Source organism: Corvus moneduloides, chromosome 17 (assembly GCF_009650955.1).
Source record: "Corvus moneduloides isolate bCorMon1 chromosome 17, bCorMon1.pri, whole genome shotgun sequence".
Lineage (NCBI taxonomy): Eukaryota > Metazoa > Chordata > Aves > Passeriformes > Corvidae > Corvus > Corvus moneduloides.
The window spans coordinates 6,182,814-6,209,927 of NC_045492.1; the positions used below are offsets into that span (position 1 = coordinate 6,182,814).

Here is a 27,114-nt window from a genome sequence, read left to right on the forward strand (position 1 = left end):
CTTTGTGTCATTCCAGTGAGCACCTGAGAAACGATGTCCTCAGCTCCTCTCTGTCCTTTAGTGGCCCGGGTGGCAGTGTCTGGCCGTGTGCTGATAATCTAATTACCTGCTTACCCTGAGGGCTGGAGAACAGCTCAGCCCTCCACAGTGCGACATGTGCTGTTAAACCCCGGGCATGCAGAGTCTCTGCTGGGGCCAGAGAAGCTTATTCCTGCTGGTCACAGCTGCGGGGTGTGCAGACAGCACCCTGGCCAGAGGTTTCCTTTGGGATCCCTGTCACTCTGCCCAGTGACTCTGCGACTTCTGGGCAGCACTTGGCCATGGAACATGGTGTAGCATCTGATCTAGCTCCTTTGCTGGATGTAGCTGTGAGTTGCCTGTGAAGATGGAGAGCTGCTCCTTGTACAGCTCTGGATTGGGGGGAAGAGCTGGGGGGGGCACTGTGGGTTTGGGGCTGTGGAGCTTTGCATACGTGAAAAACTGCACAAGCCTTGGCTCTCTGGGCCCTGCCTTGCAGAGATAAAATCAGAGGTGTCAGCCCATGTGTCTCTTGGTCCTCATTCAAAACGTGAACTTGAATAGAGACATGTGCTAGCTGGCCACAGCTGGGCTTATGCTCAGCCTGGGAGCTGCATCTGTATTGCCCTGTTCAATGACCCTTTGCTGGAGCAGGGCATCCTGCTCCCAGTGGAATTCCCTCGAGAGAAGTGCTGCAGGAAGGGGTGTAGGGGAGAATGTGTTCTGGGTGGGGCCTGGAACGCTTCCCTCCACTCCTCCCCAACAGGCCCCAGAGCAATAGGCTGCGCTGTGGGCTCAGGGTGCTCAGGGCCAGGCACAGAAGGGCTGTTCCAGCTCTGTGGAAGTGGGCAGGAAGGTCAGAGTGGGGCACTGGGGCCATGCTCCAGCCACAGCCTGGACACAGCAGTGCTGCTCCTGTGGAGGTTTTGATTTGCAGGTGAGCTGAGCCTTTTGAGATGGTGAAAAAAACCCTTAGGAGGAGGTTGTTGTGCCGGACTGGGGTGAATCTGGGTGCAAACCTTGTCTCTGTTGGTGTGAGGTGTTTACAAGGAGGGCAGCAACCTCGGCAAAGAGGGTGGCAGAGCTGTGTTGCTGAGTCACGGCTCTGCTGCAGCCAGCCACGATCAGGGATGTGTTCATTCTTCTAAGGAGCACAAAAGAGGAAGGTGTCCCCACCTCCTGATTGCTGGAAATCAGGTTGAGCTGCACTGAGACCTTCCCAGCATGGTGATATGAGATATGCTGGAACATGCCTGGCTCACGTGCTGCTCTTGTCTCTGGGCTTCTCTTTGTGAAAATTTGGGTCAGGACAGGAAGGGACTGGTGTGTACTGGGGCTGGAGTCCCCTGGTGTGCAGGCAGCAGAAGGGTCCCCTGTCCTGGCATGGTGGGAGTCTCTGGGCACTGACCCAGGTGGGAGGGGGACCTTTTATCATCCCACCATCGATAGGATCGGTTCCAATCTTGCAAGCAGCAGCAAGTTCAGTAATTCCCTAGCAACAAACCCTTCCCCAGTGCCTGAGGCATCATCCATTGTGGTGAAGGTGGTGGGTGCACTTGGCCAGGGAAGCCTTGTATCCACCTACCCCCTTATCTCCTGGTCTCCTCAGGATGATCTTGGATCTAGACCAGTTGGTCTGTCCTGGTCAGAGGTCACATCCTGGTGAGGTTTTTGTCTTATTTGCTGTGGCTGGTTCAGGTTTTCTCTCAGCTCCTCTTGACAGCACTGGCACAAGAGGGACAGGGCCACATCTTTCCATGGGGTGGAGTTGGCTCCTTGTCTTTACCCACAAGAGAAATCCAAGGGCAGCCAGAGCCCAAGAGCCCAGGAGGAGCTGAGCTATCTGGCAAGGTGAACCCTGCTTCCATTTGTGGTGATAATGCCCTTGTTCTTGAACTTGAACACTGGATTTTAACAGTGAAACAGGCTGACAAAGCAGGTAGGGCAGAGGGCAGGGTGGTGCCCCTGCTGAGGTGAGGCTGCTCTACACCACAGGGACTGTGTGCTCCTCTCACGTGGGAGGGTCTGTCTGCACCCTGTGACCCAAATTGCTCTGTGAGAATGGGGCTGCCTTTATCCTTAGACATCCCACAGCTTCCAGGGTGGGCCTTGGAGGCATTTCCAAGCCTGAAAGACTGCCAGACTCAGACCACTGCTCTTTCCCACAGCCCAAAGCACTGACTGTGTTTCTCTGCCTTCTCTCTGCTTTATTACTTTCAAAGCTGTTCTATATACCAGCCTTGGGGGCTGGTGTACTTGTCCTGTGGGGTCTGGAGCAGTCCAGTTGCCCCCTAGGTCATTTCAGGAAGCCTTATTGTCCAGAAGATGTTCAGGATAGGTTAAAATACATGATGCTGGGTGCAAATTTGCCCTGTGTTACAGCCCTAATCTGGTTAGGGGATCAGTGCAGCAGGCTTGCAGCAGCCCACGTGGCTCTGCCAGTGGCTGCATCCTGGGATGTGCCTATGCTGGGCATGTCATCAGCTGGGTGTGCATTTCTGTGCTGCTCAAAAATGCCCCAAAATGGGAAAATGCAGCCTGTTTACAGGGTAGCCCCATCTGTTCCCTGGGGTGTGTCTCAGGGGGGTTCTACTGCAGAGGTTCTTTCTATTTTCAGGCTGGTGTTGTTTTAGTGGTGTGAGGGTTGTGGTTTCCTTGTAAGCAGTGCCAGACAGGAGCCCTGCAGAGCAGTCTGCCCAGTGGTGTCTCTTAAGTGTCATCAACCCTCCGAGGAGCTGCTCAGTGGCCCTGTTTGTCCTGATGCTCTTGGCCCTGCAGTGGCCTGAATATCCTTAGGAAAAGCCCAGCACTCACTCCCTGCTGATGGAGAGCTGGGACAAAGCTTGCCTGGTACCAGGGGTTGATGCAGGATCTGCTTCTGCTTTTGGAGGCCAGTGTTGTGTCTACTTCCAGCTCCTTTGAGAGCAGAGGGGAAACGAAATCACTTTGGGGAGCAGGGTGGATCCTCAGCGGGGTTTTTGCCCTTCTCATTGACCACAGAGTCCCATGATCCCCAGCAGGAACCAAACGGGACACAGCTGAGTTCCCACCAGTGACTCCAGCGGTGGCTCACCCAGGGGCAGAGGTTTTCCCTGCCCTGCAGGGAAGCTGCAGAAATTAAATGGGAATTGCTGACATAAGTTAAGGCTTTGTCTCAAAACCAAAAATTTTGCAGAAGCAATGGATGTTTGGGCTGAGAATGTCTCATCTGGCAAATTCGACCTGTACAGCTTCATGTCATGATGTCTACCATTTATACTGGTAGAATTAATGAATTTAAACACATTTTCCTCCATTAGCTACTTAGAATGGGCTGTAGTGTGATGCTGGTATCTGGTAAAAAAACCCCCAACAAACCAACAAAAAAACCCAAACCAGAATAGAAAAGTGCCTTTTTTAAGATCTAAGCCCAGCATAAACACACTTCTTATTATTTTTGGAAAGCTGTTTGCAGGTGTCAGCAAGCCTGACACACAGCTGGTATTAACTTCTGGGGGCAAGAGAAAGGGAGCAGGTTTAAATATAGCTCCTGGGAAATAAGCATTGGAATAGCTTCCAAGATCAGTTTTACCCCTACTTTGCTGCCTGGAATTTTCCCTAAAAATAAAAAAGATAAACAATCAACCTCAGGGACCAGACAAATGTGCAGATGAACAGTTGCTTTCGTCCAGGATGGCCCCAGAGCATCCTTGTGCTTGTCCAGACAGGGCCCTGTTTGTCCCCCTCTGGTTTCCCAAGTGGGAATTCACCATTAAAAGACAGATTTGTTCTTCTTGAGCCTTCTGGCTGCAGAGAGGTGTGGTGTTCTCATAGGGAAACACAGATTTAATACCAACAGCACAGCAGCTACTGCAACCACCTGATTAAGCCAGTGGTAAAGATGGATAAAGTGGATCAGGGTCAGGTCAATTAATATCAGCCCAAGCCGTGTTTCTAAGGCTCTGCAACACACTTGTGTCCAATGAACGCACTGTGCTGACACTCCTGGAAAGAGCTGAGTCTGCAGCACACGTGTATTTGCTAAGCAGAAAAAAAAACCACCAGAACCCCCTTACTGCACCATTCCCAGCTGATGGGGCCAGTTCAGCTCCATTTGCCTCTTTCTGACCTTTGCTATCAACTCTCCTCCCAGCAGAAAATTACCCGCAGGCTATTTTTTTTTACCCTGTAATTTCCTCTAATCTCTAATAAATGCTCTAATTGACCTCTGTCCTCCCAGTGTACATGACACACCGAGCAGGGCTGCGCCCACAGAAGATCATTAGAAAGCACCGTCTATTCACAGTGGGGCCATTTGTGTTGTAATTGCTTTGAACCAGAAGTCAGACATCAAATATGTGATGTTGTGAGTCATTATCTAGGCAAAATAGATGCTTTTTGGGTGGCTGCTAAAAAAAGCCCATGATATGCAGGTGAAATGGTCCATGTGAGCCAGAGCTCACCTTGCCCAGAGGCAGTTTCACACCCAGTGGCTAATCTGTACCCTGCCTCGACCATTTTGTTTGTGCCCAGACCATCTGTGCACACCCAGGGAGGGGAGGGGTGTGTTTCCCAAATTCAGCACTTTCAAAGCTTTGGGAGCTTGAAACGATGTCACCTTTTGGTGACCCCAGAAATCACAAATTTTAAAATATATGCTGTTTATTCCCGCTGGGTTTCCATAAGCCTGGTTACTGCTTCTCCATCCCACAGTCTCCTGAAAGCCCTGAGTGGTGCCAGGCTCGCACTTGGCAGCTAATGATTACTTTCCCCTGCCAGTCACTATTTTGTAAAGAATATTTTTTCCAGTTAGCTGTGGCTAGTGTGCTTTGTCTGTACAGCATGGATGCAGTCAGGGCATCCCTGAAAGGTGGTACTTAATAAAAGAGAACATGTTGATGAACCTTCCACCCCAGCCAAGCCCTGGGCTATTCCCATGGGCTCCACTGCAGTGCACATACGCAAATGACCTTGGGATTTGAGCTGAAAAACTACTGTTTTCTCAATGCCTACTGGGCTTTGGGGCAGAAATTCCATCACTGCTCTCATGGCAAAGCTGGGGAGGCGCGACAAGGGAGGCTGGTGACATTTCCCTGTGGAGCAGTGAGCCTGTAGCATGTCCTGCACTCACTAATCGTTGCCAGCACCAGCTTGCAGCCCCTGTTTTCAAGGCTGCTCGCTCCCCTGGGCTGTTTGTTGTCACCTGACTGTGACAGCACAGGGCCGGAGGAGCACCCAGCTTTCCCCATCCCCACAAGCAGAGCTCTGCGTAGCTAATCCCCTGCTGCCAGCTTCCACAAACAGTGTCCATCTGGAGTAAACACAGCTGGGGAAGGAGATGAGGAAACTTTATTTTGCAACCATTTGTGGTAGTGTTCACAACTACAGCCCTAGGCGCTCTCTCTGCTTATGCACCAGAGCAAGTAACAATAGTATTTTTCATTGATATGGTGATGCTTGTCTCCAAGGCTCCCTGCAGACCTGGGCTGTGGTCTGAGGACGGCCTCACCTGGGCAGGTGAACTCCTGTCATGCAGAACTAAGCTGTGGTCCTTGCCTCTGCAGTGATTTTGGAAATGCCACCTGCCTGGTCAGTGCCTTCCGGGAAGCTTGGGTCTCGTCTCACCCAGGGCTGCATATGGGCCCCAGGGATGCTCCCCAAGGGTCACTCTAGGGAGTGGTTCAACCTGGCAGCTCTGCCTTTAGCTAGATGGGGATGCTAGGTCTGGAATGACTGAAAATCTGTTCTCTCCAGTTTTAGAGAAGCCATGCTTGACAGAGAGGAGCAGGCAGAACTTCTCTGAAAGTCTCTTTTTCTGGAGATACTCAAGACCAACCTGGACAGAACCCTGTGGAACTCTAGGTGAAACTGTATTAGCAGGGGGGCTGGACTAAATGATCTCCAGAGGTTCCCAACCATTCTGTGATTCTGTGGCTTTCTGCCTCACTGTCTTCAGAGATTTGGGCTGCCATGTGCATCACCCACGGGAGAGGAAAGCAGGAGGCAGAGGAGTAGCATAAAACATGGCCAGCTCACTCAAAATAAATGAAAAGCTGAGTGTGAGTTTGCAGGAGCTGCAAGTAGGTGTATGGTGGACCAAAAGCCATCAGACAAACCAAGTGAGTCACTGAGCAGCAGGTTTGAGAGCAGGAAAGGTTAAACACTGTTGGATTGGCTTAAGACTGCAATCAAAGCTGGACATTGCTTTCCTGTTCTACAGGCTGAGCTGTCATTTTTTCCTGTTATATTTTCTGTCAGTGTTATCGTTGGAGTAGCAGAACCACCGGGGCCCTCAGCTTCTGAAGGAAACACGAGTGGGATTTCAGGAAGGGTGGGTTTAGATTAAATTTGAGGGAGAAATTCTCCCCTGTGAGAACAGTGAGGGTGGCACAGGTTGCCCAGAGAAGCTGCGGCTGCCCCATCCCTCCAAGTGTCCAAGGCCGGGCTGGACGGGGCTTGGAGCAACCTGGGATAGTGGAAGGCGTTCCTGCCCATGGCAGTGGGGAGGAATGGGACGGACACCAGCGCCCCTCCTCAGCCGAAGCGCCCTACCCCGGTGTGCCTGCCCCGGGGCCGGCGTGCGCGGCGCGGGGCGGGGCGGGGCCGGCGGGGGCCGGGCGAGCGGGGTGGCGGAGCGGGGGTGGCGGCAGAGCGGCGGCAACGGCGGCGGCAGCGGCAGCATGGAGCAGGCACAGAGAGTGTTCGGGGGACCCAAGGTGAGCTGGCAGCGCTGCCGGAGGCTCAGGGCTGGGAATGGGGCGCGCCCCGGGACCGCGGTGCTGTGCACGGAGCGGGGGTCGGGGCGCGCCCCGGCGCGGAGGTGCCGCGCTCCGGTCGTGCCCCGCAGCCGAGCGGCAGCACCGGCTCTCCGCACCCCGGGGCTGCAGCCGGCTGAGAACCGGGACGCGGCCGGGCCGCTCGCTGGGGATGTGCCCTCCGGGACAGGGCTCGGTGGGCGCTGTCCCCCCGCGGTCGCAGCCGGGCGCTGCGCTGCCCTGGCCCGGCGCTCCCCGGTGTCCCGCGCATTTCGCCGCCGCCGCGATGCGGGTCCAGGCTCATCCCAGCGCCCGGCCGGGGACACGGCTCCGCCGGGCTGGGGATGCACAGGTGGCCTGGATGGGGAAGGGGCAAGTTCTGAAGGGCCCTGCATCCCAACTACTCTCGTAGTCTACTAAAACAAATGTTTTCTCTTGTGTTTTTTATTTTGTTTTGTGGGCTGATTTTGTTGTTTTGTGGGTGCTTTCGGTTGGGGTTTTTTGTGGTTTCGTTGTTGTTTTTTTTTTTCTCTTACACATTTAGTTCAGTTACTCCTCAGATACCCGTGACACCACCTTGGTGGCTGCTGTCAGAGTGTGCTCCAGTCTTTCACTCTCTCCATGCCCTGTGTACTACATCTCTAGTAGGATCATACGGTAATATGTTTGTTATTTAGATTGTAAAATAGAGGAGGAAGAAGATGAAACAGCTGTGGTTAGCAATAGTCCTGTATCTGATTTGCAGAACACTGCCGGTGCTGCAGGGTTGCTCAGCTCTCAGGCTGTGGTCTGGGTAAGCTGCTGTACAGGGAGCAGGTCTGCCAGGCTGGGCTTTTGGGGAGAAGTAGGAGTCAAGGCAGAGGAGACCAAGAAAAATGATGTGAGATTTGTGGTGTTCCCGCTCTGGGAGAACGTGAGTGGTGGCAACTGCTTGTGGCTTTTCCAGAGAAGGAGATTGTTTCCAAAACCACGAAAGGACTGGGGGGGTTTTGCTGCTGTTTGCATCCTCTCTCGCTCCCAAACCGTTTATCTCTCAGTCTGAGTTTGCACCAGGAAAGTCTCACATGCTTGGAAAAGGCAGTGTGCACAGGTCTGATCTGTGTTTCATTCCATCATTATGGTTCCCTTTCTAGGAAGCTGATCCATGGAATAGCAGGCAAGACACCAAAATCCCTGCAGTGTTGGCAGCTGCTAATGGTTAAAGCCTTTTTAAGTCCACCTCAGTTTTGGGAGATAGTGGTGTTTCATCAGCTGCACTAAGAACAAAGGCTGTTGTGTTACCCCAGTGGTTTTAAACTGTTGGCCGAGAGAAGCAACTTAAGTTCTTCTTTCATTTGTGCTTCTACTTTTCCAGTGTGTGGGAGAGTGGGATACCGAAGAGAAAGACCTAGGAAAAACTGCAGGGTTTGACTGCTAAGATCAGACTTCTGTTGTCTGGCTATTGGCAGTTACGAGACTGGTTTTCCTGACTCAGGCAGTCCCTTTCAGCCCTGTGAACCTGCTAAGTCAGGCTTGGGGAAAAAAAATGGGCCTGAAGTCAGTTAATGAGCCCTATTCATTCCTCTGGATCCTCTGCCATTGGGAACGATCAGTTTTGTGTTTTAGAGATGTTTCTGGTAACTGGAGCAGCTTCAGCCCTGGCTGAATGTGGGGCCAGGGCTGCCTCTGCATTTTTCAGGAACTCGCTGACTCCCAGTGACTGCAGTGATGAACAGGGAGCTGCAGGAGGACAACTTTGAACCCTGCTTATCGTAGGCTGTAAAAGAGCAGAAAAGGTTGGTGTTTCTTGACGTCAGCCATCACCCTTTCTGTTCCACAACCAGAGCAGAGACCTTGTCCTTGCTTGCTGCTGGCTCCTCTTCTTGTAGGCCAGCCCCAGCTTGAAGGCTTCAGGACATGTGGCTGTCTTCTCCTGCACCTCCCATGTGCCTTGAGCTGTGTTGTGGAGAACAGAATGGGAATAGGGGTTTCTGGGGTCAGGCTCACTCCCTCCCAGCAGCTGGTGTAGCTGGTTTGCAAAATAATCATCAGGTCACACGGGGCAGGTGTTCTGCCAGGCACACTGTGTGTGTCAGCCTCTCAGCAAAGAGTGGCTGCTGACCCAGCCTGGGTGGCACCAAAGGTGCCTCTGCTGGCTGTACCCAGGGGATTTGGGTGGATGTCCTGCCCCACTCCACTCCCTGCAGCACTGCAGACTCTCTGTGCCTATTGTGGGGACTGCGAGTGCACGGTGATGTGTCAAGGATGATGTTGTATTTGGCTTGTCCACTTATCGTGCACAGCCTGACCCCTGACTTGGCATGGGCCAGAGCCTGGTGCTGCTGAGGCTGCGTTGAGCTCAAGCCATACCTTACACCGTGGTACCTTGTGTGGTCAATTCTTTGATAACTGAGTACAGGGATGCTCTTGGATAACCTTCCCGGATCCACTTGTCAAACATGGTGGCAGTAAGAGGTTGGCTTGGTGCTGCACAAAGTGCCAGGACTCTGTTTATTGCTCTGAAGTGGTGCCTCGCTCCAGTGAACACCAGGTGTGGGTGTGAGGTCTGTGATGGGTCGGTGGGTACATGGCCCTGCCACCCCATGAGAACCATCACCTGGGATGACACACAGCCACCATCACCTGTTAATGTCACCAGAAGTCTCCTGCTGAGGTCAGTGGAGGTTGAGTAGTTGGTGCCAGGAGGGTGGTACTAAAGGTTGCTCAGCACGGGAGCACCCTCCTCTTCCTCAGCCACCAAACCCATGAATCATTGTCTAGCTGCCTAGAAAGCACAAATATTTCCTGCAGTGGAGCAGTGTGGGTCTTGTAGTCTCCCATGCTTCTCTTCTAAAGGCTCATGCCCTAAAGCATGTGACAGATACATCTCCCAAATGCATTTGTGGTGTCCTCAGGCTTGAGGATGATACTGTGCCACTTCCACTTCACAACCCCCTTGGGCCACTTTCACCTCTTGCTTCTAAATGAGTGTTTGAGGTGAGTTTAGGATGAGGATCACTTTGTTCCTGACAGTGCCCGTCCATAAAACCAGTCTTTGGGGAACATAGTTCATTGTTTTTTGCAGTGATTTGCCACACTTACCTAATAATTGACAAATTACAGCTGTAACTGCCCTGGTTTTCAGCTATTGGGATTAATAGAATGAACCTAAATTATCACCTTTTAAGAGGCAGATAAATAATCCTGGGCACTGTTAAGGGTTTTTAAATGATGCAACTTTATCAGCTGCCTGATTATGTATTAACATCTGCTGGAAACCTCACAATAAAAGGGGCAGACTGACTTTGGTCATTGTATATATTTTTTAAAAGACCCTAAAACCACCTAATACACAAAACCTTCAAGTGCCTTAGCTTGAATGGCTCTTTTTATGCCATATAATGGGCAAGCTGAGCAAGTAACTGTTCTGCCATGGTCCACTGATCAAACCATAATAGAGAAATTGTGTTGGGTTGACTGTGGCTGAAAATACTTTGAATGTTTGGTTAACTTTTTCCCCTTAATTTCACTACATTAAAAATAATCAGACTTGATCTTGGAATGGAGCATACTTGTTTGAGTACCTTCCTTTTTGTGTTTGAATTTATTTTTGAAACTTATTACATCTCAAAGAAAACATTACAATGTTTTCAGAGAAGTCAAGCCAGAGCCCTTAAAACTTCTCCTTTTTAAAAGTCCAAACCAGCTTGCTGATATCTGCACTAAAGAATCATGTGCCATGGTTGAGCTAAAACTTTTTCAGCATAAAAATGGAAAGCACTGGGTTTGCTCTGATGGTCTTGCTGGGGGCTGTCTGTGCTGAGGACGCACAATTTGCAGCCTTTTGAACATTCTTTGAACCCATCCATCTGGCTTTCAACAAGCCTAGAGTGAAACTAGAAGTTTTATTGCGTTACACTCTGGGTTTTTGATGGTGGGAGGTCCGTGGAGGTGCAGGAGAGCTGAAGGGTGGCTGCACAGAGCTGGTCCTGAGGGTCCTCACTGTAAATGGGAGAAGAGCAAAGCTCCTGCCTCAGGAAAGCGTTGGAGAGTTCTGCTGCTTTCTTGTTCATCAGAACAGGTGATACCACATCCAGATGGGCTGTGAGAAGGGAAGTTATCAATCTGGTCTAGTGGGTGGCATCCCTGCCCATGGCAGAGGGGGTTGGAGCTAAATTGGACCTTCAAGTTCCTTTCCAACCCAAACCTTTCTGTGATTTTATGATCAGTGGTCCTGGAATGGTTGAAGGCTCCTCTCCAGTGCTGGTGCAGCCTGTGGTGCTGTTCAGATCCTTCACCAAGTGTTGAGATCCCAATTTAATATGTGTGCACGTGCTTTCTCTCCAGATAAATTGGAGGGTTTGGGGTGGGAGACCACATGGAGCTGTGTACTAAGGAGCAGAGAGCTCTGGAAGAAGTACTGAGCTCCTGCATTCACCTAATTTCTGCTTGCTCAGCCACCGTCCCCTGGAGCCACAGTTCGGAGAAAACTTTTTCATCCTTATCTGGGTACTTTCCTTGGCTTAAGGCAAGGTCGTGTCACCCATTTGTATCTGGAAAAGACTTGTGCTTTGTTTACCCAAAACAAACACGAAGGAAGAGAGCTGAAATGTAATCTGCAGTGAGCAGCCTCCCACGGACCTGGAAGCCCTCAGGGTCTGTGAGCAAGAGTGCCCCCCGGGGCAGATGAGCTGCTGGGTTGTGCCTCTGCTGATTGCATCCTTATCTGGAGCCCTGTAGGCACACCTTTCCATCTTCTCCTGAATGTCCTTTGGCCGTCTAAATAGCAGAGATCGCAGCTGCAGGAAACGGTGCTCTGAAGCACTGATCTTGAAGAAACCCAAAACTTTTGGGTTGAACAGCATTGCATGACGGTTTCTTAGCACTTGGTTTAAGTGTCTCCAGACCCAAAAAAAAAAGCTGGCAGGTGAGAAAGAGCCTGTTGCTGATATTGGAGAGGAACTTTGTTGCTTTACAAGCATCTCACCTGCAGAAGTGGCAGAAGGAGGTGGCTTACATAGATGAAGGATGCCACGGAATCTGCTTTCTCATTGATGGAAATGTCATGTTGAGATGTTCTTGCAGGAAACACTTGAAAAGTATTTGAGGGAGAAGACCTCAATAGGTTCAGGTTGCTTTGTTTTTAAATCCAGTGTGAGCAAATTTCAAGCCTGTAACTCCATCAGAAAGTCATAAGAGCTGTTGAATACCTCAAGGAGTGGATCTTGCATGGTTTTAAAATAGGAATTGGAGCTTAAGAGTGGAAAACGTGCCAGGCGTCCACATCTGGCGGTGCAGACCCTGTCTGTAGCCTGTTATTTCATCTGCTGCTTTGCAGGACATTTAGTCCTCATAAGCAGGCTTGTGTAACTCAAGGAGGGGGGAAAGATCAGGTTTTGCCCTTTTAAAATCTTCCTCTCTGTAGATTCAGATCATATCTTAAGGGTAGGAGAAGTGGCAGGGATATCTTTTTACCATCTGCTAACAGTGGTGTCTGTGGGTGTGTTCATGACCCCTGGGCCAGCTGATTGCCACAAGCAGTTTGATCTATCCTGAGCCTGCCCATCTGCATTTGGCATCCCACCAGTGCTTCCGTGGCAGCTTCGTGGCCATGGTGTGGAGATGGCCTGAACCCCAGCACTGTCCCTGCCCTGCCTTTTGCAGCAGAAGTGGCCAGCGACAGCCCTGGCAGTGAGTCAGGTGCCTCTGCCTGCAGGGCAGGTGTGCAGGGATGGGAGTGAGCTCATGGGCATCAGTGCACGCCCCAGAGATGGGCACTGCCAGCCCTGTGCCAGGAGCTCACGTCACCTGCTCTTGGACACTTGCAGGCACCGCTTACTCAATTTTCTCCCAGCTCCTCGTAGTTATTGTTTGATACATGCCCTGACGCCAGAGGGTTTGTGGGTTTTAATTAGTAACCCTGGGTAGTTTAGTTATCCATGCAAATATCCAGTCCTCTTCTGAATCCTACTCCATTCTTACCCTTGGCACCCTGCAGCTATCGTCTATGCAGGAAGATGTCCACGATGTTATATCTAAAAAGAACTTAGTGTATTAAGTTTCTAATCTACAGTTTCATTTAAAAATACAATTAAATTAGATATGTATTTTGTAGGCTATTCCGTTACTTAAAAGAAAACAGTTCTGGAAAGATGAATATCTAGCGGAAACATTTTACAGCTAATATTTTCCTTCCCAGTTCGACTTCCAAATTACTTTTGTCATGTTCCTCCAAAAGCCCCAGCTGGCTAATGGAAAAAGCTTGCTTTTGCTTTTCTGGGTCTCTTTCTCCAAAATCCAGTGTTTCAGCAATAATGGGGAAACAGGGCTTCAGAGTGAAAAGACCTGAGTCACTGTCCCATTGCAAATAAGTAAAAATTTAAGTGTTTTATTTTGAAACCTTGTTATCTCTATTGCACAGCTAGTTACTATTATTTTTTACAGCACCTTTGTGCCATGGCACTGACCCCTTATGTAGGATTAGAGAGCCTGTAAGCCCTGATAATACCAAGTAATTAACAACCCATCAGGAGCTGATTCTTGGAAGTGAAGTCAAAGTTTTTGTGTAATGACTCTTAGCAAATTAATTGGTGTTTGGCTGCCTGCAATTTCAAGGAGGAAGCAAGCTGGAAAGTGAACGTGTTTGGGGTTTGCTTTTTTCACTCTTCCCGAACTCTAAATAAGGATAGGACAGTTCCTGAAAATTACTGGAAACAGAATAAATTTCTAAAGATTCATTAAATGTGTGAGCTGCAGCAGCCATAACAAAATATTTAGATGATACTTAGATATTGAAGAAGAAAATTTATAATGGTTATATTTTAAAAAATGTTTATGTGCCTCCTTGTCATGGCTTTGTCTTTGTATTGGCTGCATTTATACCCACGTGAGCACCAGCTCCGTCTCTCTGAACTGTTGTTGCAGCTCTAAGAGTACCTGACCCATTTCTCTTATTGCAGGTAGAGCTTCACGTCCACCTGGATGGAGCCATTAGACCAGAGACCATCTTGTACTTCGGCAAGTGAGTTGGGGGCGGGAAGGAAGCTCTGGGAGCTGCAGTTCAAAGGCATCATCCCTTCTGCTTCTCCAGATCTGTGGCAGATGAGCTCCTGCAGGCAGCAGACCTGGCTGGTGCTGGTTCTGTCTCTGCCCAGACCTGACTGCACAGTGTGAGGACACTGAGCACACCCCAAAAGACAGTGGGGCTTCACAGGTAGCAGGAATGTGACTGAGGTGGTCGTGGGTTTGTGAGCTGGGCAAGCTGAGAGGCGCCACCATGAGAAAAGTCCAGAAGATGTCTCATAAAGAGCTGCCTGCCTTTGAAGTGTACCCAGGACACAGCAGAGGCGCTGTATTCTCATCTCTTTTTTCACATTCCTAATCGCAAAAGCAAGTGGAATGACAGCAGGCTGTGAGCATTGTCTTGGTGGTGCTGCTGTTCCATGGTTTGGGAGGAAAAACCAGCTCGGGTGCCCTTGCCTGCCCTGCTGCCATGTGGATTTGAATCCCAGGCTGTCTGCCCGGTGTCAGCAGTCAAGGAGTCACGCTCGTGTGGGGGTGACCCAGGGAAGCACTTGGCAGTGACTTAGAGAAAGGTTGTTTCCTTGACAGAGCCCACGTGCATCTTCCTTCAGTGTAGATTGTGTGGGAAGCATGAGGTGAATGATTAACCTGTGTGAGGGCCTGGCTCCACATTTGTAAGCAAAGTAAACAAGATTTCTTCCAGCTGTCACTGATACCCTCAGATCAGGAAGGTGGCAAGGGTAAGGATTTTGGGAAACAGCTCTTAGGCATAGCTCTGGTATTTTGGGGAGGAAATCAGTTCTGAGGAGGATGGGAAGTGGTTCTGGCATTCTATGAGCCCAGCAGATTCCAAGGCAGTGCAGTCCTACGGGGAAATAATCTTTTTGGATTAGCTTTCTCTGCAGGGCCTGGCCATACTTTTTGCTGCGTAGTCAGAGAGGAGGGTGGGTCAGAGCTGTCCACCCCATTTTTTGCTGGATGCTGGCATGGTGAACTGAGTCAGGGTTCCTGCTGGTGGGCTGCAGGGCTGGAATACAGGTCTAAATGAACAAAAGAGTTGGTGCTGACTCCGTGGAGCTCTGCTGGGTCCGTCTGCCTGCAAATGGGAAATGCCAGTGTAGTCCCCTAGGAAAATTGTAGGAGCCCTGAAAGCCAGGAGGCACTGGCTGTCTGGGGATCCTGTGCCAGGATCCTTGCTTAGGGCAGAAACCTTCATTGCCTGAGTGTGTGCTGAGTTCCCTCTTATTTTTAAACAGCCCTGGCATCTCCCTGAGCTGCCAGCCCTCGGGTGGAGCAAGGCTGTGCTATTCATGGGCTCTAAAACTTAAACTCACACACAAAAAAAGCAGTGGGGCAGTGTAGAAGGCTATAGGGGACTGACTGCCTTAATAACCTCACCCTGGGCACAGAAAGCTGCTTGTGGTCTATTTTTAAAGGTAAAGAGCTGGAAATAAATTTGCCAGGTGGTGTCTGACCATGTACACATAACCCCAAGCTGCTGAGATGCACAAGCCCCCTTGGGCAGTGCACTGCTGAACTCAGCTGTTTTCAGAAACTTTGTCTCCAATTCTGTCAGATCTGGGTCAGTCTTTGCATCTGCCCTGCCCAGCCAAAGGGCTCAGAGCTGTGTCAAACCCCTCATGGGGTCTAGGTGTCCCCAGGAGAGGTTCCCTTTCCATGGTGGGATGGTGTGCACAGTGCTGCCCATGGCTGCAGGGGGCTCTGGGCAGCACACTGAGGTGGCAGTAAGGACAAACATGTTCCCCTCTGGCCACTGTGCTTCAAGAAGAATCCCAGCTACAAGGAGGGTTGGATGGGGCAGCAGGAGCTCCAAAAACCACACTGGCATGATCCACCAGACCTCCTCATCCAGAGGCGCGACTCCAGTGTCGATCATCCCAAAGCACTGCCACTGATGCCTGCATGAAGGCACTTCTTCAGGAAGCACATGAAAGAGGTCAGGGAAGTGGCTTTGCTCTAGGAAACTTTCCCCGGGCAGGTGGAGGAAGGTGCAAGTTGGTTCCTGGAGCAGAGACTGATGTGTCAGTGCCATGGAAAGGGCAAGGCAGGGAGGAAAACCGATGCCTTGGCAGGGATGAGTGTTCCCTGCTGAGAGCCAGCAACTTAATCTGTGCAGATTGCATGTGAGGGCTGAGCGTGGGGCTGGTTTCCTTCCTGGCTGAGTGGGGAAGGAGCAATGTTTACCAAGCCCAGGAGCGGGGTCCTTTGGACTGTGTCCTTGCATGGCTCATTGGGATGGTTGCTGGCATCGCAGCACTAAACTGTCTGTGGTGTTTTGTCTCTATTAGGGTTCTTCCATCAATCAGATGTAATTCATTGTGGCAGGAAAGAGGATTAAAAACAAATGTCTAGTTATTATTCCAAATTTGTGTTGGCTTGTGCAGGGTACCGGGGTGGGGGGGGGTGGCAAAGCCTGCCCAGGAAGCTGCAGCAGCCTTGGCTGGCAGCACCCTCGATCCCGGCTGTCACCACACCAGGAACACCTTCACCCACTCGGTATTCCAGCTGCTCTTCCCTCTTGGAAGCATTTATGTGGGCATTAGCATGCCTGTCCTTTTGGTGAGAGCAGTTGTTGCCATTTGTTCCTGTGTGGGAGCTGTTCCTGTCACAGAAGATGCCACCAGGATGCTGGGCTCAGGAACCAGCTCGCTCGCAGGAGCTGCTGGCACCAAACCCATGAGCCACGACACTTCTGCCTGTGTGACCCCAGGCCTTGGAGCATCTCTGTGATGTTTCAATCCTTTGAGCCTGCATAAGTGGAAATTAACTTTTCTAAAGAATTTTGGCAATTCTGCTGCTAGGTCTAGGAGGTGCCAAGAAATAATCCAGAGCCCCTTTAGATGAACTCCTTCTTAAGCTCAAAATGTGCCCTGGCTGTGTTCCTGCCGGGTCAGCCTGGGCTTGTATTTCGGTTTGTTTGTGCTTTGCCTGTGTTTTGGATCTCCTTCCTCCCCGCTGAGATTCAGGGCTCCATCCGTGAGGAGATTTTGGAAGGACAGCGTGTGCTGTATCTTTCCTGTGAAGAAATGGTGGTTGATGCTGCCAGCTTTGGAGGCAATTGGTGTATGAAACGCACTGATTAAAAACGCGATAACCTTCCCTGTCAGTAACACGTGACTTCATTTCCAGGAAAAGAGGCATCCCTCTCCCCGGAAATACTGTTGAGGAGCTCCTGAAGTATGTCAGTTATGACACACCACTGACACTTCCCCAGTTTCTAGAGAAATTTAATTACTACATGCCTGCCATTGCGTAAGTGCCCTGCTTTTTGCTTCTTCCCCCTCAACCCTTGGAAGGATCCCTTGGCTCAGCCTTGGAGGTGCCCTGTGGGCCCTGAGCGTGACAGGTCCCACTGCCACCCCTGCAGGGGTGACCGTGAGGCGGTGAGGAGAATTGCCTACGAGTTTGTGGAAACAAAAGCAAAGGAAGGGATCGCCTACGTGGAGGTCCGGTACAGCCCTCACCTCCTGGCCAATGCTGGTGTGGATCCCATCCCCTGGGGACAAGCTGAGTGAGTGATCCTGCCGTGCTGGGGAGCTGGTGGGTGGCTGGTTGGGCATGGAGAAGGCATGGCCAGTGCCAGTCAGCCACTGTGTGTTCAAAGGCTGCTGTAACAAACCTTTCTCCTCCCATGCAGCAAGAGCCAGCATGCTTCCAGCTTTCTCTCCCATTGAGAGGGTTTTTCATCTTAAATATCTCTGTGTGCTAGTTTTAACATCCCTTGCTCTGGGCACCGAGTTCTGCATGTGCAGAGCAGTTGTGCTCAACCTTCTGTCTGAAGCCATTCCCTGTGAGAGATATGGACTGCCTGACCACAAAACAGGAATTTGAGCTGGCAGCGATGGTGGGTGGTGTTGGAGGGGGCTGGTGATCTGATCCCTTCCTTTCATGTCATCCCCTCTGTGATATGTGCATTAAATCAATGCAGGGCTCTGGGGCCCCTCCAAAGTGTGCTGCGGTGGGTGCTGAGCCCTGCGTTTTCCCCTGCCTGGCTGCAGAGAGTTGTGTGCCCTCATGAGATGCTCTGGCAAAGAGGGGGCTCCTCTGCTCAGGCAGGGTGGGCACCCAGTTCCCCAAGGCCTTTCTAAATCTTAGTATCACCTGTGCCTGCTTCAGTGCCTGCTATCTGGTAAATGTGGCCATGGCAGGGGTATAAAAGGTGCCCTCAGGCTCTGGGTGGTCTCAGTGGGCATCTCTGGATGTTAAGGTGAGTGGAACCTGGGGCAGCCTGTCCTCCCATGGGGATGCTGGGCTGGACCTGCAACTCCTGCCTGCCTCCCTAGCACATCTGGCCTCTTGCTGATGGCTTTTCTTCCCTGCAGGGGAGACCTCACTCCAGATGAAGTCGTTCAGCTCGTAAATCAGGGACTGCAGGATGGAGAAAGGGATTTCCACATCAAAGCCAGGTCTATTCTATGCTGCATGCGCCATATGCCAAGTAATGTATTGCAGCTCCCCTGCTGCTCTGCTCCCCTTCCTTGATGCGTGGCGGTGGGGACGTCCCCGGGGTCTGGGGCCCTGCAGGAACGTGGGGAAAGCCCCGGTCCTGGGTGTGATGCAGGACCAGACAGTGCTGAGGAGCTTCTTGTCTTGGTGGGGGTCCTCTGCCCCTTTCACTGTGGGGCAAAGGTTTGCTGGATGCAAGTGTGGGGGTCTGTGGGTACAACCAGTATCTGAAAGGTCTTGTGAGAGGGACAAAAGGGGCTCTTCTGTCCTCTCCTGGGGGAACTGTGATCTCTGCTCCCCACCCAAAGGCCAGAGCTCACCTTGGGCCAATAAAAGCCATTGGCACAGTGAGCAGTGTCATCTTCTATGACTGACTGGAGGTCTGAGAGCCAATGGTCATGGAAGGAGGACCAGGCATGACATCTCACACTTCCCTGCTCATGGTCCTACAGCAGGATGCTCCTTCCTTAGCCTGGGTCATGGGGCAGCCAGAGAATCCACTGGCAGCAGCCAGTCTCTGCTGGCTTAAGCTGAAAACACGAGTCAAATATACTTAAGGCATGTATATAATACGTTTTTTATAAAGTCAGCAGCTCTGATGAGAAACTTTGTTGGTAACAGGTGCTGTGACCCAGAATAGGAAGAAAACCCAATTTCCAGCATTTCAGTGGGCTGCTGAGTTCTGCAAGCATCTTCCTCTAGGGAAGGATGCAGCCAGAGAGAGGCTGTGTGACAATAGCTTTATTATGTGAAGATTTTATTCTGAGTATCTTCGTATCTCTCACCAGTTTTATGTAGGCTTAGTAGGGTAGATGGTGGAAAGATTTTTCCTAGTGAGTACATGATCAATTTGTGTCAAGAAATACGAATTTGAGAGTGCTTTTTTTTTTCCTGCCTACACAGTCAACACCAAACAAGACTTTGAAAACTTGACCCTTATATTTCTAGTTTCTAGGAAGAAAATGTTTTTCTTTGTAGAAACTGGAGAGCTGTAAGGCACAGTCACACTGACCTGCAGCTACAGTCCCTGCCAGTGCACAAGTGGTAAAGGCAGGAGGTGGCAGGAGCATCCAAGGGCATGTACAGCCTGCATTTCACTGCAGGAGGGATTGCTTGTGCAAACAGCAGAGGTGGCATTCTCATACCTGTGCCCCAGGGCACCAGCTGATACTCAGAGCCAGTGATGTGCTTGATAAAGAGTCTCTAGCAGTACATTCAGGATGTGCTGCACAGTGAGAAGCCACCCTGTAATTGATGAACTGTTGAGAGAAAGGCAAAGATGCCAGCCAGGACAAACCCATATTAAATTTGTTAATAAAAGAATGGCTCTAACGCAGCAAGTTGGAAAATGGTGGGGAAAAAAAAGATGATGAAGTTGCACACATCATCCTGGTGTGTTCATATGATTTGGGGATTGTCTGTATGCAGCAGGTGCCTGTTAATTATTAACACTACTGTTTATCTCTGTTTCTTGGCCTTTCTGCTGAGGTTAAGTGCTGTGGGAGCTGGTAGATGCAGTTCCTTTCTCAGAGGTTATCTGTCCTGATCAGGGAGAGCTCTGAAGCAGTTGTTGGCCACTTGTTACTCTCTTTCTTACTGATGGCAAATAGATAAAACTTCAGCTCCTTCCCACCAGGAGTAGAATCCTCGGGGGAGTCAAGGATGCCCTAGAGCAGGGCAGGGATGGCTGCAGTACAGGGCTCCCCAGAGATCCCTCCCAGCCCAATCTCCTCCATGGCACAACACATCCAATGGGACAGTTCTTGCCTTTACCCTCACCCTGCCCAGCCTGGGAAGGGGTGAAAGCTCGGGAGCTGAGAGATTTCTCCAACACACCAAGTTACAGCCCCAGGGCAGTGCAGTTCATCTTACCTCAAGCCAACTGCAGCAGTCACCACTGCTTGGAAGTACTTAATTTTTTCCCCTGCTTGAAGTGAGCAGAAGAGCATGATGAGAGCAGTTTTATAGCTGGTGAATGCACTTGATTTCCCTTTCATTGACAACAGACTGATCAGCTGACAGCTTTTATTTGCCTGAAGATGACAGAGATGAGACCTTTCTAGGAGTTTGCTAGCTTTCTTCTTGAGCATCGGGCTTTAGGAGAGACTAAAGAAAATAGCTCCAGCCTGCTAGTTATAGGACCAGGATTTGTTTAGAAAAATGCTGAAGGTGTGACCCTTCTGAATGCTTCCTCCTGAATCCTGGTGCTGCCTCTTCCAGGCTGGTCTCCAGAGGTGGTGGAGCTCTGCAAGAAGTATCGAAATGACTCTGTGGTGGCTGTCGACCTGGCTGGAGATGAGTCCCTGAAGGTGGAGAATTACTCTGAGCATAAGAAGGCTTATGAGGTTTGTGGAATAAGTTTTTTAAAAGAAATTACAAGAAACATGTATATTGAGGGGACGTGTGTGAAGGGACGCTTTTCAAACTGCAAACAGCTGGGACAGCTTAAAAATTCGTTGCAGCTATTAAAAACATTCAGTTAAATAGCAAAAGTATTTGTTTATATTTCCTAAATGATTAATGGCAGGCATCATTGCTAAAACATGAGAGCTGGGGCTTGGCATGCTATCCTGTAGCACTGTGACATGAGTGACATGGAGCCCAAACCAGCCCCCATCCCACGGTACTGTTGGCTCCTGGGACTTGGTGAAACCACAGCCAAGGGTGGAAGAGACTGGACTTTCCAGTCTGGCAGAAATCACCCGAGGAGAAGAGGAGAAGCTGCACATTTGCAGGGCTTTTATCTGATCATCTCAAATGCAAACACTGGAATGGCTTCAGGAGCCTGATCCCAGGCTCTCACTAAACCTCAGCCTTTGCAGTGGCTCAAAGGGAAGGGAAAGCCTCGCTTCTCTTTGCTGGTGGAAATTTGGGGTTGTTAGTCCCCGCCATCAGTGGGGCAGGAGGTCGTGCACCATCACTGGCAAAAAGGGTGGTGGTTTGCAAGCAATGCTCAGGTCTGAAACCACATGGGGCTTCCTTGGGGTCTTCACCCCATCAGTGCGAGCTGATACAAGGCCGGCCTGCACTGCTGTGCAGGCTGAACAGGGTGATTATAAACCAGGACACGGGCACAGGGCTTTATTAACTGATGGGAAGGCAGTCTCATCCTGCCCTGGTGGGCCAGCAGTACCCAGGTCCAGCCTCCTCTGTCTGAAGGATGCATCTTCTCTCTGTGCCAGGGGCTTGCTCAGGCTCTGAGGTGCTGAAGCAAACCCTCCTCCCATCCATATTAAGTAACTGAAAAAAACTCCTGAGTGCAAAGCCCTGAAGGACTGTCTGTGAAGAATGTCTGCTGCAAGATGGGGCCTGCAGGCTGCCTGCTGCTGCCAGCTGGGTGGTCCTTCTCCAGCAAGGCTTCCCTCCAGGCTTTCCTTCAGGCTCCATGGCTGGCTCACAAGCCCGGGTGGCCTATGGCCCCTGCAAAGGAATTTTCAGGATGGTCATGGAGCTGCACCCAAAGCTGCACTCGCAGGGTCCTTACGGCTGGGCTGCCTCCACCCCCAGCCCCTTGCAGGAGGGAGGTGCTCAATGTCAGAGCATTTCTTCATCTCTGCCCTGGGGTGCCTCTACACTCTCCCAAATGGCTGGAACTGGCAAAAAATGTGGAAGTTCCAAAGAGTGCAACTGCTGCAAGGTTCATGCAGAAAGGCAAGTGGGTGGAGGAAGAGGAGCTCAGAGCTTGCTGCTGTTTGGAGAGGAGGGAGCGGTGAACTCACCCAGTATTAAGAACCCATGAAGAGCCTGGCTGGGCTCCAGTGGAAGATAACCAGGATTTTTAAGTGTCTCTCTATGTGACATTACTGAGCTCTTGCAGCCCTTGGAGTGCAAGGCTCGTGATCTGTGGGCTCTTGGCACAGGAGCCTTGCTGTGCCCCTGGGAGCAGTGCCAGCCCCAGAGCTTGCTGACCTTGCTGCAGGTGATGGGACAGGAACATGTTCTCTCTCCCTTGTTTTGCAGGAAGCTGAGAGATGTGGGATTCATCGCACTGTCCATGCTGGGGAGGCCGGCCCAGCTGCCATGGTCAAGGAGGTACGAGGAGTTCCTGACTCAGGGTAGAGAGGGACAGGGGTGTGATGTGCCCTGCACCAGGGAGAGAGGCATCCATGTCCTCTCCATATCCACAGCAAAGTGAACACTGGGGACATGGACAGATCTGACCTGATAGCTGGAAAAGGACATCCTAGGAGCCAGCTCAGTGGTGCAGGCTGTACCTGCAGTGGGATGGGGGTCTCGGGGCAGGCAGGGGCTGAGCTGTGTGGGAAGCTCTGAGTGGTTTTCTCTGCTCTCTAGGCAGTTTATGTCCTGAAGGCCGAGCGGGTTGGCCACGGATACCATGTCCTGGAGGACCCTGAGCTCTACAAGGAGCTGCTGAAAATAAAGATGCATTTTGAGGTAAGGACATGTGGTGGGAGTGTGACAACCAGGTAGCTGCTGTCTGAGTGGAAAACCAGCCCTCACCTGAGCTGTGCTACAGCCAGGGACAGGAGCTGACACCCAAGTGCTGACCACATGTACAGTGATGTTGTGTTGTACCCAGACGCCCAAAGATCCACAGGAAAAATGCTGGGGACAAACCTGGGTGTTGGCTGGGATGTGCTGCAGGGGAGCGCTGGTGTGCACAGCAGCTTGTGGGAGGCACATAGCAGAAAGAATGGATCCTTATGTGGCCAAGGATAAATTCTGGAGGGCTTATTCACTAATTTATACACCTCAAGCCTGAAGGCTTGTCCTTCCACAAATCAGGCTGCTGTACCAGAGCAAGTCTGGCTAGAGGGTGGAAATGCCTGGGACTTACAGTGCATGTGTGGATTTACTTCGCTTTTCCCCAGAATGGACATATCCAACCAACAGAAGGAGTATGTACTTAATGCAAGTGGTTTTGTAACCAGGGCTGGTGACTGACTGGCCATGGGAAACATCCCACTGGCCCCTGCCACTGTCATGTGGGCTGTGGGCTCCTTGCATCTGTGTCCTGGGGCATGCACTGCTCTGTCGGAGTAGCGCTGAGGGGCAGCTGTGAGCAAAGCTCTAATCTGGTTTCACCAGTGTGCTGAGCTATCTGTGTCCACAGCTGGGGTTCAGATCTGTGTGGTTGATTCTGGTTTTCATGCTTACCTCCCCCAAACAGGTCTGCCCTTGGTCCAGTTATCTCACTGGAGCATGTTCTCCGGACTTCAGCAAACACCCCGTAATACAGTAAGACTTCTCAATTATGTGAAATTTCAAATAACTAGGATTTGGGTTGATTACAGCTGCTTTATTGCTTTACAAAGCTAAGGCACAGCTGATTATTTAGGACATAATCCGTGTCCTTTGGCACAGGGGAGCCTAGTGCAGCTGGAGGGGTGTGGGGGTCCCTTGGGGAGGCTGTCCTGTCCTCCTGCCCTGCTCTGAGCTGCACTACCCACTACTGGCAGGTCAGTGCAGAGCTATGGGGGGACAAGTTGAGCCCTGTGCTTGTCTCCAGCAGTGCCAGCTGCAGGGACAGCCCCGAGGTCTTTGCTTTTGCTGCATTTCACCCTGAGAACTGCACAGTGTCACACCCAGTGCTTTGCCCACCAGTTGAGCCTGATTTCCTTACAGATTCAAGAAGGATCGCGCCAACTATTCTCTAAACACGGATGACCCCCTCATCTTTAACTCCACCATTGACAAGGATTATGGCATTGTGAAGGAACACATGGGATTCACTGAAGAGGAGTTCAAGAGAGTCGTAAGTCAGCCTTGGCTGGGTGCTCTGCTGGTGTCCTGGTGCAGCCCAGAACAACCTACTGGTTTTTCTTTATAAGCTGAAGAGTTTTTAATGGAAACCAGAAAATTCTGCTCTGGCCCTGTAGGCAGGAAAGTAGGACCAGGCTCAAAATGCATATCCCAAATATTCCAGAGTACTTAAAGGCCTTTGCTTTGTGCTGGTCTCATTTCTCCTGGGACTGCTGCTAGTGATGGGCCAGAGCAGTTGTCATAAAACAAGGCCATGGAAATGAATCTGAGGGTGGCAACTTTATACTCTCCCTCGCCTGTTGCTGCTCAGAGCCAAGTGCTGGGATGTGCACTTGAACCATGTGTTCATGTCTGATGTGTCTTAATGTCTCTGTGTTCCTCCTCTGCCTTCTCAGAACATCAATGCAGCCCAGTCCAGCTTCTTACCTGAGAAGGAAAAGCAGGAGCTGCTCAACAAGCTGTACAAAGCCTATGGGATGGTCCCCAATGCATCATGACCCATCCCTGGGAGCCAGCGTGGAGCAGGGCCCTTCTTCACCAGTGCCTGCCTCTCCTCTGCCAGTGGGAGTACTGGGAGGAGGTGCCCAGAGTCGGTCTCTATTCCTGGCAGCCCTGTGCTAACCCTTACAGTGCTCATCAGAATCATGCTATCACATACACCTACCTGTACCCCACAAACTCTCTCCTGAATGGATATCCAGCTTCCTATCCTGCTGTTATGCAAGCAGACTGGATCTGCCTGCTGGCCTGACTCCCTTCTCCATCTGCTGGTGTTTCTGTACTGCAAATGCAAACAGAAGAACCTCTCCTGCAGTTTTTCCCCTCTTTCCCTGTTTTACCTGTCCTGTCCCACTGACCTGCCTGGCCCTAGCCTGCGGTGCTGAAATAACCACTTTCAACTCTGTGGCCTGAGTTAATCTTCACCTTTCCAGGGAAGAGGTGTGCTAGTGCTGGCAGGGAGTGAGCAGCCCTTTCAGACACAGAGGCTTTATTCTTGTCCTGTGGGTGGGAGGGTTTGGTCACAGCTATATTTACCCAGAGTTAGTCTTGTACTAACAAGACTGGAACAAGAACAAGCTGCAGGCTGGTGCCCCTGCCTGTGCACAGGTCTGAAGGGCATTTAAAACAAAATACTAATTTTTTGGCATCCTTTCTTGGACAAGAACTCCCATATATCAGGCTTCCCAGTGTCACTGCTGCAGAAGTGCACGCCTTGGGCTCAGGGCCCAGCTGTGCTCACAGCTGGCCATGACTATGCTCGCACACACATAGGAAGTTGGAACATAATCTTACCACTTTGGGTCAAAATCTGCCTTCTTGGATTTTTCCCAGTTTTGTACTCATCTTGGAGAGCTCCTGTGATCTGCAGTTTGATCTTCCTCTTACCTTTGTTTAGGACTCGGAAAAAATGTGATTGATTGCCTGGTTTAACGATTCTGCCCTCTTTCTGATTTGACACAATCATTAGGCACTCTCAAGGCTGAATCAGTAAATTAACTTGGACCCAGTGTCACACATTGACTCATGTCCCATCTGATTGCTTCTCTCACTCAATTACGACACTGGCTAGAAGTCAGATCTTCAGTTTGGTGGAGAATTTATACAGAGAAACTCACCAAAAATTCCTTAGGGATGTTGGTGCATTGGAGTGTTTTTACTCAATAAGCAATAGAGCTGTGCATCCAGAGAAGAGACCATCATTTTCTTACCTGAGTGTGTGGTGTGCTTTAGCATCCCAGGGGTCTGCCAAGATGCTTACTCCAAAGATACTGTACCAAAAAGTTGCCTTTGACAAGGGGCCGTGGTCACCATTGCCATGGACAGACCCCAGACTGGTCCAGCCTCAGCCAGCAGTGATGGTGTGCTGGGAGTATTTCCATTCTTTCTGGGCTTCCATATTGGTCTTCAGAGTTAAATACTCACCTCTGAAGTACATGGTGCATATATACACATAGATAGATAAATGAAGATGAGAGAGTGATTTTCTTACTTTTATAAAGCAAAAGATAAAGTATCACTTCTAGGGACATGATTGTGGTAAGAAACAGGCCCTTTTTGGGTCATTTTTCTCCAAAATTTTTTTCTGAAGAAGAGTTGCTTGTTTGGATTCTGGACAGTTGATTGTTAATCCTGTTTAATAAAATAACATTTATATTAAAAGAGAAATCCTCGTGCCCTTCTGTTCAGGGGTGACTGTTAGGGATTGTGGCCTGTGGTCCTCAACCCCTGCTAGACCACAGGGGTTCACTGATAGGTGTGATGGGGGCTTTGGTGTCTGGAGTCGTGCCTTCTCCTGGTGCCAGGTTGGAGCACTTTGGCAGCCAGAGGGAAGCCTGCTCCCATGCCAGGGAGCCAAGCTGGATTTATGGCCACAGGTTGTTCCAGCATCCCGTCCTTTTCCCTTCAGTAATCACAGGGGTGTGTCCCACTGCTGGAAGCAGCAGTGCCAGCACTGTGTACTCTCACTTTTCCAGATGTTTATCAAAAGTAGTCACTTTTCTTTCCCTGTCTCCTGGGTTTTGCACAGTTGGTTGATGCTCAGAGGCAGAAGAGGAGTGGTCTGGGCTGTTGGGCTGCACAGTCAGTGCAGACAGGGGAGTGTTTGCCCAAAGGTTTTGGGTCATTTAGTGCTTGGTTAGACCTTGACAAGTCTGGCATGGCCATGTTCAGCTGACATGAAGGGCTTAGAGCATCCCTGTGCTCAGCAGCTCTGCAGATCAGGATGTGGCTGATTAAGGCAGTGCCCTTGGTCTTGCAGCACAGTCAGTGACAGTGGCTGAGCTGGCTGTCACTTGCAGGGGGAACCCGATGCCTCTTGCCCATCTGCTCAGAGTAGCTGGCCAACAGGTCCCTACTCCTCTGCCTAAATATAATTCTGAAACAGCTATTTTCTGACCAGGGAGAGCTAAGATTAGCCCAGATTTGACTGCTGGAGGTCTTGTGTGGTGCTCAGTCCTTCCACACTGCCTTTCATCTCTGTGTGTGTCAGCATGAGCCAAAATTACTGTTCTGTGGTGAGAAGAGCTGGAAATGGGGCTTAAAGACACAACTGTGCTGTCAGCCAGGTCCAGGAACTACCTGCTGGTTTGCCCTGGGGGCACGGGAAGTGGGAGCAGGCTCTTGGCTGCTATCTGGGCATGGCTCTGCGATGGCACCCAGCCACTCCGGG

General features: G+C 50.7%; 1 protein-coding gene across 2 annotated transcripts; it reads left to right on the plus strand.

The window, feature by feature from the left end:
• Positions 1–252: 252 nt before the first annotated feature.
• ADA (adenosine deaminase) lies at positions 253–26,111 on the plus strand. 2 transcript variants are annotated; one of them, XM_032127034.1, is made up of 11 exons: positions 253–368; positions 13,691–13,752; positions 16,905–17,027; positions 17,143–17,286; positions 18,098–18,213; positions 20,442–20,566; positions 22,182–22,253; positions 22,515–22,616; positions 23,353–23,420; positions 23,808–23,937; positions 24,341–26,111. In XM_032127034.1, exons 1-11 carry the CDS (start codon positions 321–323, stop codon positions 24,440–24,442), a joined length of 1,092 nt encoding a protein of 363 aa, XP_031982925.1. In that variant the 5' UTR covers positions 253–320; the 3' UTR covers positions 24,443–26,111. The 2 variants fall into 2 exon arrangements, with proteins under 2 accessions (XP_031982925.1, XP_031982926.1); XM_032127035.1 differs by lacking the exon at positions 253–368 and adding an exon at positions 6,638–6,713.
• The last annotated feature ends 1,003 nt before the right edge of the window (positions 26,112–27,114 follow it).